The 14729-nt window shown below is 33.1% G+C and overlaps 1 protein-coding gene across 1 annotated transcript; it reads left to right on the top strand.

The window, feature by feature from the left end:
- Positions 1 to 376: 376 nt before the first annotated feature.
- On the top strand, positions 377 to 8579 carry LOC132564682 (uncharacterized; the record flags this gene model as incomplete). The annotated part of the gene is made up of 5 exons (XM_060229316.1): positions 377 to 459; positions 2577 to 2707; positions 5760 to 5883; positions 7122 to 7234; positions 8521 to 8579. Coding segments are annotated over exons 1-5 (466 nt in total), but the record flags the coding sequence as incomplete, so codon positions are not given.
- Between the last annotated feature and the right edge of the window lie 6150 nt (positions 8580 to 14729).

Below are 14729 nucleotides of genomic sequence, written 5' to 3'. Positions count from 1 at the left end.
TCCTGCAAACATCTGTTTATTCGCTGTAAACATTATACAGGCAAAGATGCTTCTAATACAGGTGTTGATTCATTCATTTCAGATATCATTTCAAAAAAGGCCGAAACAGTGAATTGTGTTTGTATGTGCATGTTCAAGTCATTTTGTTTCTCGCTGTAAGCTATACACAAGGAAAGATGCTTGTTATCCAGGCGTTGCTTCATTCAGTTAAGATATTTATTCAATACCTTTTGTGTTCGATAAAGTCCCTCGTGATAACATGCTTAGGTATGACTGACAGTTGTGTTATAATGAGACATGTTTATTCTGTAAAGTAGAGGACACGGTGTTGTCAGTATATGCTTTCGTAACACGAGGATAAAGGTATCGAGAGGAGAACATTGATACTATTCAGTTTATCGGCGTCACTCTGACAGGACAATGGCGTTATCTGGAAATGTACATATTCTAATCATCATCGTAAGTAAATTTAGATAATAACGTACTATTTCAGTTACGTTTTGTTATCGAAATTCTATTTTAGCAATTTTTAGATACGAAACATTGGAGATTTTGTGATCTATGTAGGGAATGAGTGGTTTCCAGTCACAGAATAAGAAATAGATACTACAGCTGTACCTACTTATTGTTCTGTGAGAGTTAAATCTTTATTACTATCTCACTTTTGTATAGGTTCTATTCTTTTTTCTAGTCAAAGCTCGGAAGAGGAATGCATGTATGCCGTTATCATGGCGCGCATTAAGTATTTAAAAGAACACATTCTTGTTCCTATTATGGTGACTAAATTATGTGATTCTTCGAAACGTTTCTTAGACAAGACGTTTATTAACGATGTAAGCATAAATAAAATGCCTCCTCGGTCCCTTGTTTGAGAGTTGTCTCGAACTTCGTCTTGATTCAATATCAATTGTCAATATTATTAATATCGATTTACTAATCGATTTTGTTCCCGGATTTACCAAGACGTTGCCACTATTTTTTGTCATGGCTGTCACTTTAGTCCAGATATTGCTTTGAGTGGTATAATTCTTTTCCGAATTTTGAAAACCTTATCGTTGGGGCTAATTATTGGCTGCAATATCTCCATTCCTGGAGGTAACGGTTCTGATACTAAGTAGGATGTTTCTTCCGTTCCTAGAGGTAACGGGTCCGATACCGAGTATGATGTGTCTTTCATTCCTAGAGGTAACGGTTCTGATACCGAGTATGATGTTTCTTCCATTCCTAGAGGTAACGGTTCTGATACCGAGTATGATGTTCTTCCATTCCTAGAGGTAACGGTTCTGACACCGAGTATGATGTTTCTTCCATTCCTAGAGGTAACGGTTCTGATACCGAGTATGATGTTCTTCCATTCCTAGAGGTAACGGTTCTGACACCGAGTATGATGTTTCTTCCATTCCTAGAGGTAACGGTTCCGATACCGAGTATGATGTTTCTTCCATTCCTAGAGGTAACGGTTCTGATACCGAGTATGATGTTCTTCCATTCCTAGAGGTAACGGTTCCGATACCGAGTATGATGTTTCTTCCATTCCTAGAGGTAACGGTTCTGATACCGAGTATGATGTTTCTTCCATTCCTAGAGGTAACGGTTCTGATACCGAGTATGATGTTCTTCCATTCCTAGAGGTAACGGTTCTGATTCTTTTTTTTAATGCATATTTAAACATAACCTGACACTTCTAGAGAGAAAAAAGGACACCAACAAACCACATTTTTTAACTTTAAAACTAACTGTTTTTCCTAAAATCGAACCTTTCTAAAAAACATGAACGGGAAAAGTTGAAAAGAAATTTTTGCCATTTAATCTTCACCCAACAAACAAAAATCTGTTGTGAAAAAATCAATTCTAGTGCTGTCAAAATATTTTACCTCTGTTTGAGTATCTGAAAAAGTATATATTTCACTTTGTGCTATGATAAAATGAACCACAACCAAAAAGGTAAAGCTGTATTCTTGTAGCAGGTATATAATTTGTGTCGAGAGTGCTTGAATAATGAAATAAGACTTATTTCGAAACTAAAATAAGACATAATTCCGGTATTTCACATATTTTACATGGGTAAAAAAAAGTGTGAAAATCATAATTAATTAGCTATTCCTAACATGCCGCTGTCTTTGAAAAGCAGATTTTTTAAAGATTCACTACTATTTGTTGGCGACAGATTTTCATAAGAGGCTATTTGACGTGACACTGGCATGAATAGGGAGGTTTTTTTTTTTTTTTTTTTGGCATTTAGTATTTGTAGTATTAAGTAGCTTATTAAGGGTGTTTCATCTAACATTATTCAATACGCCAAGAAACTGAATACTCTCAAAATACAAATAAGTGGGAGGAACTGGATTCCGCTGTTTCAATCATCAAATATCGGTATATCTGTTTGGTGTTTTTAATAGGGAGTCAGGCAGCTAAAATTAATGCATCATCTAAACTAAATAGAGACAAAGACAGAAACAAATATGAAACCTGTTAGACTGTAGATATGACTTCATCATGGAAGTATAACTATATAGATACAAATAATCACAAAATATCTTAACTTTCATTATCTATCTATCTGTTGTTTCCACCAGATGATGGCAGTTTCGATGGAAGTTTCGCACCAACTATCTGTAAGCATTTCCAATATACACCTTGCCGTCGATTGCGATTTGCTTTGTCCATTATATTTCCGGATTTGTGTCTTCATTCTTCCGGATCTCGGGTAAGTGTGTCACTTATATATCAAGCATTCTTGATTTATTATCACCCATACGTTAACGAGATTGAAGTTGCAGCCATTTTAATGTATGCGTAGTTGATACAGAAGTAACAATTTAGTAAAAATTAATAGGTAAATATAATCGTACTAAACAAAGATACTTGTGCAGGAGTTGAGGGATGCAACAAATCTTATTATTCTTTTTTTTTTTTTTTTGGAGGGGGAGGGGGGAGGAATACCAAGCAATTCTTTAAGTTATCCGCACAGATAACCACGGTTCTATATCAATTCGCCAATTTATAAACGATGACTGCACAGATAAACACGGTTCTATATCAACTCGCCAATTTATAAACGATGACTGCACAGATAGCCGCGGTTCTTTATCAACTCGCCAATTCATGAATGTTGAATGCACAGATTACCACGGTTAGATATCAACTCGCAACTTTATGAAAGATGAATTTGCAAAAGAATCGGAAAGGATACTATTAACTTCATTATTTTACACCAGAAGTATGTTAAAGTTAACATACCACCATACATTCAATGCATTTATACCCTCGTAATTTCTTTCAAACTTTTTATAACTTTTCACCTGCTTATAAAAATATAATATAATATAGATAATATTCAATGTCAACATAATCGTAATCCGAACTCAAATTCAATAAAATCGGGGCAAAATATGAAAAAAAGAAAGATTTACAAGGAGACTCATGAAAAAAAGATGAATAAGGTAATATGTTCCGAAAGAGTAAGCGTCTTCTGATTCATCATCAAACCATCAAACACATTCAGCTTCATGTTGCAAAAAGAAATAGAATATTTCTCCATGTTATCACTATGACGATCATAAAACTTCCCAACGATTTTATTCAATAGGCATCTGTTCAAACCATGTGTTACAAGTTTGTCCGTTAGATAACGACTTCTTGCACGAAAATAGTGATAATTCGAACAAGCACTTGCATATCGACACATTTGTGACATGTAAACACCACAAATTGGCTACATTAGCTTTTCATGAAGGGTCCTAAATTTGTGAAACCCGTTTATTAACTTGAATATGAATTTCAAGATACTTATGGATTCCGTTGAAAACTATGCCTGAAAACTGGTAAACAAGAACAACCTGTGTTGGATTCACTTACTGAATGACTTAAATCCATTTGGTCCATTCCTCTTCAAAGAACCACCAGCGAGAAATCTAAATAAACACAAGACACTATTACACCTCTGTTGATGCCCCTACTAAAATAATGTTCACTATTGAAATATTATTATTTCTATAGACTTGACGTTGTTTCAATTGTAGACGTATTTCAATTGAATCTGCGACCACTATTGCAATAAAGGTTTTCAATATTGAAATAATATTTCAATTTTGAACATTATTTAAATAGGGGTTTCAATACATCCCCTACATACAAAAAGAACGATAACAAAGGAATCCCCATCTAAATATAATGTAATCTTTCTAAATAACAAATATTGGCTAAACATACTTCAGAATTACAATCGTTTAAATCGCATTTTACTGATAAGGATTACGACCTCCCTCCTCAGTTTACTTAGTTTAGTCAACTTGACAAGAATACATATAAATGGCGTTTTTATGAGGGCTAGTCCAGTTGTACAATCAAACCTTAGTCCAATTTTTTACTACCATTCTTTGTACTTTCAAATCTGGGTTACTGACTTCTCAAGTTCTCTTATAATGGGAAATTCCTATTTCAAGAAAGTTGAAAAGTGGTACCCCAAAAAATGTAAGTGTAGCACATGAAGTGTGCTTTGTTTTCATACAAGGCTCAATCTATGCAAGAAGTTATTAGAACAAGTCAAAATACTTTGCAAAGTCCTTTAAATTTCTCTTTCAGCTATAATGACGACGTCTTTAAATAATGTGATTTGACCACTTCCATCGTATATAACAACCAGAGTTGAAAATCAAGGACACGACACTTTTATATCAGCCGCTTAACTGGCTAAGCAGATGTATAAAAATCATTGGGAAGTTTAACGGTCGTCATAGATATCCCATTAAGAACAATTATTGGTGTGATATGAAGCTGGACGTGTTTTATTCTACTTAGCTTACATTTGGTTTCCTTGCTGCATACTTTGTTCTCATTTGATAACGTGAAATTGCTTTTTTAAAAATTACTTGCATTTACATGGCGGGTGTCGTCGATGAGGCATAAGGCGCTTACTCTTCCGCAACACATGGTCTTATTATTCTTGTTCTTTTTCAGGAGTCTCCGTATAAATCTTTCTTTTCATATTTAGTCCTAGTTGTATGGAATATGAGTTTAAATTATGATTATGTTGCCATGCTGGTATTTTCTTGATGCTTTATGTACCTGGAATGACCAAGATTTACATACATTCTCCTTGTACTTTTTCATGAGTCGCCGTGTTAATGTTTCGTTTGTTCATATTTTGACCTAAATTTAATGAATTCTAGTTTGGATCACGCTTATGTTCACATATTGGTGCATCGTATTGTGTTTTATGAACTCCTAAGTAAAATCTCAAGAAGCGAAATGCATCGTTTAAAAAATGTATGTAATGCCTTTCCTTTACTAATAATAACTTTGCTTTACTTTGCTTTTTGAGATCAGTTTTTTTTTCTAAATTATGAAATATTTGTAAATATATATATTATTATTATCATCATTATTAAATATATATATGCAGTGTACAGCATGTCTTAACATTGATCTATAACCAACACATATATAGTAATACGTAAATTAATGGAAAACCTCTTCATTCACAAAGATTTGTGTTTGAAATAGCACTATTCATAGATGCAATCAACACCTTGTCACCAATATAATGGTCACTCTTGGAAAAGGTTTATCTTCCCATTTGCTCGAAACAGTGAAAAGTAGGCTTTAAGATTCACTAACACGAGTGTTTCAATGCCTTTGATGATACCGGCTTTAATGCTATACTTTTTAAGATGACAATTAGAATAGAAATATATATATTTATGTAAGATTCATTGCTGCAGTATTAATACTAAGTATTTTTAATCAATATATTACAGACATTGCTCAAGTACAAGAGCACCCCTTGACTGCCTGGATACCAAGTGCAAAGAACTGACTATGCGAAGTGTAAATCATTCAAACCTTTATTTTACACCTCAGAACATCCACAACGAAACAGCAGTAAGTTCCTTAAGAAAGGTTTCTATTCATGAAGCTCTTAATAACATTAAAAAACTAAACACATCGTAAGTATCACCTGATATCGACATACTTATACGCAGATCCTTTATCTAAAATTTACATTCCATACTGAAATCTGTTTGAGTCACTTCAATAGGGCAGTTACCGATCTCACCAAATAAAGATGGATAACAAATTTACCTCTCCTCAAAAAAGTCCGAATTCAAGGTTTTTTATATCTCTATTTTCAATTTTAGCACTGTTATCGTTGTCATTTTTACACTTGAATTGCACGTAAATGGCTAAAGGAGACTTGACGGAGCGACCTCAGACCACAATGCCTCTAGCATATTATGTTCTATCAAGGAAAGAAGTCTAAACGTTAACATTGAAAAATGATCTGCTTGTTTGATCATTTGATGTGTTCATACAGAAGCTAGCGAAATGAAATCCCTCATGACAAGTTTTTTTTTAGAAATCAATTGTCATTTGAATGCCAATACTCTTTTTAGTTAACTGAAATAAATGGAAAATGACCAAAGGTAAGTTCCTTAAAACAGACAACATACACTTCATCTGTTCACGGGATGTTTTTAACTTTTAGAGAAACTCAATATTTTTCACACTGCACACTGCTTGAATTTTCATTTTACTGATAAAATAAAACTGCTATTCATCAAAGATTATATAATGGACTCGATCTGAAGGGTTCGAACGTGAGACACCCCAAAATGGCTACTTACGATAAATGTTGATTAATCGTAAACGTTCCTTCAATTCTATTTTTAAATTAATAATAAATTTTAATCAACATTAAATACATAGTTACGACAAACCTCTACAATATCAGTGACATTTTCCGTTGTCTGTTTCTTTTGATATCACTTTATTTACGGCTTTTCGATTTTCACATATCTCCCAATGCTCACTGATCATTGGTGAACTAATCACGTGATATCTATTTATATCATTATGAACATTTTGATATCATTTACACACATCACTTAACATCCATGTTGGTCCATCCGAATATATTTGAGGCCCAATTTTACGTGTTAAAGAACAAGTTGGTACATCACAGACTTATTTCTAAATATTCTGTTATAATATCTTTCAAAACATGTATAATTTGATACAAGTACAAGCAATAAGCAATTACAGCAGAGAAGTCTGTAGTTGATTTGACATTTCCAGCATGTTACTTTGCCATACACATGTATCATCGTTTTTTATTTTAGATAAACGTCTTTATTTCTGAGATTAAAACAACCGGATATTGTGAGCCCTCTATACCGAATGATTGCCGGTATATGAACCAATCTTCCTATCTAATCAACGATGGACCTTTCAGGTTTGTGATTTAGGTTAATGTTTCAACGCTCTATTGAACGGTGTTAGGATCTACTTCTGAAAAAAGTGATAATGCCAACTTAGCTGTTATAATATATCATATAATGTGTTCAGACAATTTTATTTCTAATGATTTAGATAGACGCTGTCTTTTGATTAAGTGATCAAAATTTCTCCAAACTAAAGAAATACCATACAAAATTACACTTACATATTCATCAAAATCTTCAACCGCGATGCATTAGTCTTTATTATATACTCCTTCTTCATTTCTTATCATTCACAATAAAGATAAACTTTAAATTTTAAAACAAATTTTATGAAACGCGTTGTTAATCGAATAATTTTCATGATCTTATCCATGATATACTCATTAATTTTGACGCTCGCCCAAAGATGGCGACCACCATTCCAGTTGAGGCAGATAGTCAACACTTTATCATAACAGAATGCTAGTATGGTTTACCGAAATGTGCTGTGGAGAGTAAAATGTTAATCAAATTCTGATTCACTTTTCCCCGCTTCCAGTGTGTTTGCCGGTAATGTCCGAATGTCAATACAGGCGATAACCGTTACATTGGGATATATTCTTAATCGGGGGTCTTCTTTAATTAATAAGATCTCAACTACTGTTCGAGTATTACGGTCTCCTACATCTACTTGATAATTCTGTAGATAATGATATATAAATCAAAATCTCCATTTAAAACAAACACACTGACAATGATTTTTTGTCGATACCACTCCACCATAACAGTTGTTATGTCGATCTATTTTAGTAAATATATACCTTTCCCACTCTGAGATGGGCATGAGTTTGATCATGTACACTAGGAGTCAATACCAAAAAAAAGTTTCAAATGACTGGACTACAGCCTGGCTGTAACCTATCGACAACTTGACGTCACCAAAAGATGTTTTGATTTGCCAAGAACATATGAGGGACCATTTCGAACACAATTGTGTAGTTTTTTTCAGTTTTCGTTTACTTTCTTTGATATCTTTGATAATCACATCACTTTTAGAATAAAATTGCTTTAGAATTGGGATGGCTGACTTTATTTTTATGCATCATGAATTTTGTGGTATTCACGCTCGACTTCGTCTCATGTTAATTATCTAATCTAAAGTATATTAATAAAAACAAGCCTTCTGTCCCTCAGATGTATATTATTAATATCGTCAAACACGATTCATAATTAGTAAATATTTTATTGCCCTTACACACACCATATAACGTCGATTCCAGAGGAGAAACGCTTTTGATATTTGTTGATCTTTTTTCAGTTTTCAGGTAACACTTACAGGTTTACCTGCACTAAGGTATTTTCCACCGACACTTCCAGGTACGTTTGTCAATATTTCTGTGTGACAATAGTAGGTATGTGTGGCAAAGTTGTTGAGCAACAACATCGGGTATTTTTGTCAACATTTTTATACATTATCTGCGTGACAACATAGGTATTTGAGTCAACATTTCCTGACAATACCATCTATGTGTATCGATGATTCTTAATAACATTAGGTTTGTATGTCATCAGTTCTGTAGGACACATTAGGTATATGTGGCAACATTTCTGTCAGACAACACCAGGTATGAGTGAAAGTATTTTTGTTCTTGTCAACTGTTGTACTTATCAAAGGTTGTATTTATTATCAGTTTTATTTATATATAATTGTTAAGATAAGTTGTGTATCTCATTAATATATTGTTTAATCTAAGCATTGTATTATATGACGTGTTCATTGTTTGATACTGTGCCACCATTATATCATAAGCTGTTGTCTTTATAAGATTTGGTTTTATCATTGCAATATTCTAGTTAATCAATATATGGTTAAGTTTCATCATCAAATTATTTAGATTCAACCTGATATTTTATTATTCCTCCATTAAATGAATTAGTGTGATCTATAAATGATATCAAATATGAAATTGTGATATTGTATCGTTAAACCATTCCGCTATAATATTATTCACAAACGTCATGGTAGCATTGCTACATAACATTACATCATGATATTATTTTAACACTTCATTATATGTTATGATACGATTCTGACAAATGTCTGCGCGAATCCGAATTAAACGGAATTTTCAAATGGAGTCACTTTTTCTGAGAAAAGAAGTGGTGTTGCTGGTGCTAAATGTAAGTAGCTTTAAACCCAAACTGCACGCATATTTTTGATTTCCCTACGATGGTAAAATAGGTTTCCATTGTGCTTATCCTCCACCATTAGACAGCATCAAGTGCTTTATCGGAGGACTCCATGGATAATCTGAATTGCATTGTATCCATTTTTCCTCCCGTCTTTGCTGCTAATGCTCTATCTCAATCACTAGTAGTCATAGTAAATTAATATTGTCTTGAGCATGATTTCACCTAGGTAAAGTGACTTGTCTTGTATCAAAAGTATGTGAACTTGCCATTGGACATTATCCGGTAAAAACCTCTATCCCCTACATCTCTTGTCCACTGGACTTCATAGTTGGGGCATATCATCTAGATGAGGCGATGCGTAATGTACCAAACGACAAACTTCACTAAACAAATCTTTTACATATATCTGAGAAAAAGTTTGTCTGTGTTCTATCTTCTAAAGTTTTGCGTTGTGTACGTCAGTCTCGCCGTTCAACCGTCCGTCCGTCGCAGTTATTCTTGTCCGTGCTCTCTTTCCTACACTACTTGTCACTGGAACTTCATAGTGGTGAAAGGCTTTACATAGGTGAGGCGATATGTCATGTATCACATGTAAGTTACTTAAGGCCTACAGTTTGGTTTTTGAGTTGACGTTATATCGCCTTTTTATGTTGATCTGGAGTCGATGAACTTATGAACTCCAGTCTTATACAAAGTGAGGAAAACCGAAGGAAATCACTTGGGTTGGCTTTTAATCGATACATGTGGAAAGTAATGATAATCATCGACAAGAAATATTTTCAAAAATGTTTAGGTTCCTGTCAAATCTACATACGCGAATGTGAAATAAACGTACATAGGAACAAAAGGTAAATAACTATTGTATTATTTAACCTGTGCTTTTAGAACATTGTAGACGTATCGTGTGAGCGAGTTTTTGAAGCAATAACATTATTTTCGTGTGAACATTGCATTGTAGTTATGGGCTTCGTAAAATCAATATTTCTAAATTAAAACTATATACAAAATACACCTGTCACTTTCTCTAGAAGCTGCACAGGAAATAGTTTGTAAGAGATCTTGCTGCCATGGTTTCATAACGTTGAACAATTGCATCAAAGTTTTTATCCTTTGAAATAATATCGATTTATATATCCATACTGGTTTTATAACTGATAAACATTTTATTATCTCTGCGTTAAGTATTTGCTGAGTCATTATATTAAATGTGATTGCCATGTTTTGTAATATATAGAATGATCAGACATAACCTTTGTCGGATGAGATTTCTCAGTTGTAAGGTGTGAATTTAAATACCATATCAACATACATTATCCAACTACTAACCACAAGCAGCAGGGAGATTAATTTTTTTCATAGACTGATAGATTGCACGTATCATGTTCCCGTTTTTTTTTTCTGTGACAATTTTCATTCATCAAATCACTTGATTGATAAAAAAGTATATTCATATAATTTTATCACTTGGATTGTGCCATGACTCTAATTTGTGAGTCAGCCTTTCCCTCCTGTGGAATCCGGGGAACATTATGTCTTGTATCTAAAGTTTGAAGAAGTATTCGAGGTATTTCATAAATAAAAATACTTGTATGTTAACGTTGAATCACACTTTAAAATAGTAGGTTTAAATTTAGTAAAACTTATAGACATATTAAGTTGTTATATTGATGATATATGATGGTATGAGGATAACGGCATGTCTACAAAATCGCATGAGCAAGGGCAAGATGTGGAGAGGTCTTTAACCAGAACCTTGAAAACTTGCAAAAGATTAAAATCAGTAAAACTTGATCTCAAATAAGTATAAGGTTAAAAATAAAGTGACATCAGACAAACTAACGAGCATCGAATAAACCTACATATTATACATGGGATAAGAATGTTTCCCAACATACTCGTGACAATATTCACACCAGTCTCTTGCAAATTGAAACGTAAAGTCATACAAGTTGTAAGTAAACATGTTGTAAATATTTTACATTAATACCCATTTCATATAAACCATCGAGTTAGTAAATCTTGTGACAATTTGCTCTATTTGAAGCATTGATATGTTCCAAATATCTTTGTAGGTGTTGGTTTTAATTATAATGATAACATAAAACCAATCAACACTAAGATCTTCGACGCTTTACATTCAGATATATTTTCATGAAACAACATGTTTAATACAGCATGTTCAATGAGTTTTCATTTCATATGAGATTTACGAAACGAAACTTAAAAACTAAAAAAAAACTAACTTTTTCTCATGTTTTACAGTAAACCTAAGGACAAAATTACGGTGATACAGCAATTTTGTTCAACCAATTCAATTACTGCCGTAAGGCATTGTCCACTACAACTTTTTTTCAATAGAAATAACGCTCTTGTGTATTTTAATTTGTGACATATGCAAAAATATTAGTTAAGCGAATTCAGTGGGCAGCAGGTTCATTAAGACATTGTGAAAACGATTTAATGCATCAAATAGAAGTATTCTGTATATATTACATGTTATTAGAAATGCAAAAAAAAAAAAAAAAAAAAACCAATAATAATAATAAAAATTAAAATGACCTGATAACTGTGTAAAGGGGAGAAAGACATCTTAAAAAGAGATGGTTACAAAATTGTATTTCAACAAATAAAAGATGTATACATTAAAACATATTGAGTACCTTATCGATGATAATTTTCGAGCAGAAAAAATAAACTAAGGATTATCATTCATCAGTTTTATGTCTCCCTTTCTTAAGGCTTAAAATATACATCTTTGTTAATTTGCTATCATCTTTTGATTACTCATATTTTGTTCTATATTGAGATACCTGTCTTTCCGTACCAAGCGGACAAAATAACGATACCCCTTCATGTTATCTAGGTATTATCATTTAAATCGCAAGGTGGGATCTAACTATTGGCTTCTTCTATATCAGTCAAGTAGCGTTACCTTGCACGCACACATGTCAACAAAAATGGTTGCAACCTATATCTTTATAAAACACACTGGAGAGAGTTTTAGAAAGAAGCCTTCGGAATCTTTTGATGATAGTAACAGTGAGTATGACTTTCAGTAACAAAAAATTATTTTGTGTTTATTATCAGATGTATGTCTGTTTATTATGACCAGGTATGGTACGTTGTCTCGTTATCTTTGTTTACGATCTATGTATATTTGCATTCAACAGTCATCCAGGGTAAGGAATGACGACTAATCACTTACTCCTATTTTACCTGTATAAGTTACACCTATTTTACCTGTATAAGTTACACCTATTTTACCCTTATAAACAGAAAATTTGGTGATATACATACTTAGTACTGAAGCAAGTTTGGAGATTCTGTTGCTTATATAACATATCGGATTTAGAATTTACTTGCAGACTGACTATCACATAGGAATAATGACCTCACTGGTACTCTCGCTATACATTGTATAAAGACTTATACAGGTGTGTTAGCTCTCCTGTGGTTTCTAGACAAAAAGCTTACTATCATAGTCACCTCAGCCTTGGGTGTTACATTGCCCCTGTAAGTAATTTTCACATATCTTTCAATAGCAGGCCGCTTTCTTCCTTTCATTCATGGATTATTGGCAGATCACTTTTTATACTTACCTGGATCCATCTCCCTTCAAGATACATATTCAGCCATTAAAGTCGGTTCTATCAAGTGTATTTCAGATACATTTTTGTACATGAGCTGACCTTCATTAATGCACCATTTAAATCGATTTAGATGAACACTAGGCCTCGGGACATTCATATATATGAAATCCTATATCGTGGATACTGTAATAACATTTCTATTTACCAACTGTTTTGATTGCACGTTTGAGCATTTGTAGCAAATAATGCGTTCAATTAATTAATTTCCTGACAATATAAATTCTATAATATCTCCTCAAAACGGATAACTTTCATTCATCAAAGATCTTTTGTTCTTATGAAGTCTGGAATTTTTCCCAAATATCAATAATCACTGCAAATTTGTAACTATTCAGATTAACATAATTTTTTGGTTATGAAATACATAAGAATATATATAAGAATAATAACAATAAAACGAGGTCATTGGCACAACTGTAAGATACTATATAGGTAAGGGTAAAAATATTACAAAGGTAAAAACAACAGGTAGCCATAGGCAATGTTCATTGCCTATAATGGTGGGCATAACTCTATCACCTGCACCAGGTATAATGCACACGTAGTTTACCTGTAGCGTAAACCACGTCAAACCTTGCCTTAATCCTGTGCACATCAAGTGTACCATCTGTAAAGATTTGAATCCTGTTATAGCGCTGAAATGATGTAATGATGTTGCTGCCATGAAACAAGTTATAAATAAACACTTGACATCTGAGTATGGAGATAAAGAAATTGAGCATTATACAGGATTTTTTCGATCGAACGGCAAATAAGTCGGCGAGAGTCTCTGATTGGTTGAGTATAAAAGACTATAACTGAAAATCAATTGGTTCGAGTGAATGAGATTTGTGTTAATATTTATGAAAATGTCAATGACTTTTTTCCAAAATCCAAGATATGCGCTGGAGGAATTGAAATTTAAATGTTGTTCAATATGGATGAAAAGTACCACATATGTGTGATCTAATATAAGGAACACAACGGAATAATATTAAAAGTAAATTTTACGCAACATGCTCTAGTTTAAACCATTTTCTGAGATACCTTTGGAAAGTTTTGCAGTTTTTTTTTAATTTGATGATACTTTATATGTCTGTGTTGCATATATTTGTATGGAAATAATGCCATAAGTATCCATGGATTAACTAATTAATTCTAGCTTATATCCGGCACTTTTATTTTGTCGCTGTGAACTACATGCAGGCATAATTTCAAATGCAGGTGTCGCTTCAGTCCGATATTAACATTTTATACAATACTTGACGTGTCCGATCGATGTAGTCCGTCGTGATAGCATGCTTCACAGATAAGCGTATCACGGGACACTTTTTATGTAGGAAGTTAAGAGAACATTTAGTTAATCAATACATGTTTTTCGTGAAACACCGTTCTGTAGTCAGGGTAAACACATGGATAAAAGGGTGTATCAAGGGGTAAATTTTAATACGATCCAGATTACGCATGTCACTCTGACAGGACAATGATGTTACCTGGGAATATACCAATTATCATCATTATCGTAAGTAAATGAAGATGAAATGATATTTCAGTAAAGTTTCTAAATTTCGCCTATATCCAGTAGGACATTTTTAATACTTTTCAAATAGGAAATCATGGAGAATTTGTGACCGATATCGATAATGACGAAAAACAGTTCAATACATTTGGTAATATTAATTGGCCAATAACTACATATCCTACA

This window comes from Ylistrum balloti, unplaced genomic scaffold (assembly GCF_031769215.1).
Source record: "Ylistrum balloti isolate Yb309-2 unplaced genomic scaffold, AGI_CSIRO_Ybal_v1 Utg372504, whole genome shotgun sequence".
NCBI classification, from domain to species: domain Eukaryota; kingdom Metazoa; phylum Mollusca; class Bivalvia; order Pectinida; family Pectinidae; genus Ylistrum; species Ylistrum balloti.
Note: the sequence above shows the minus strand (reverse complement) of the source record. Positions and strands in the feature narration are given on the sequence as shown.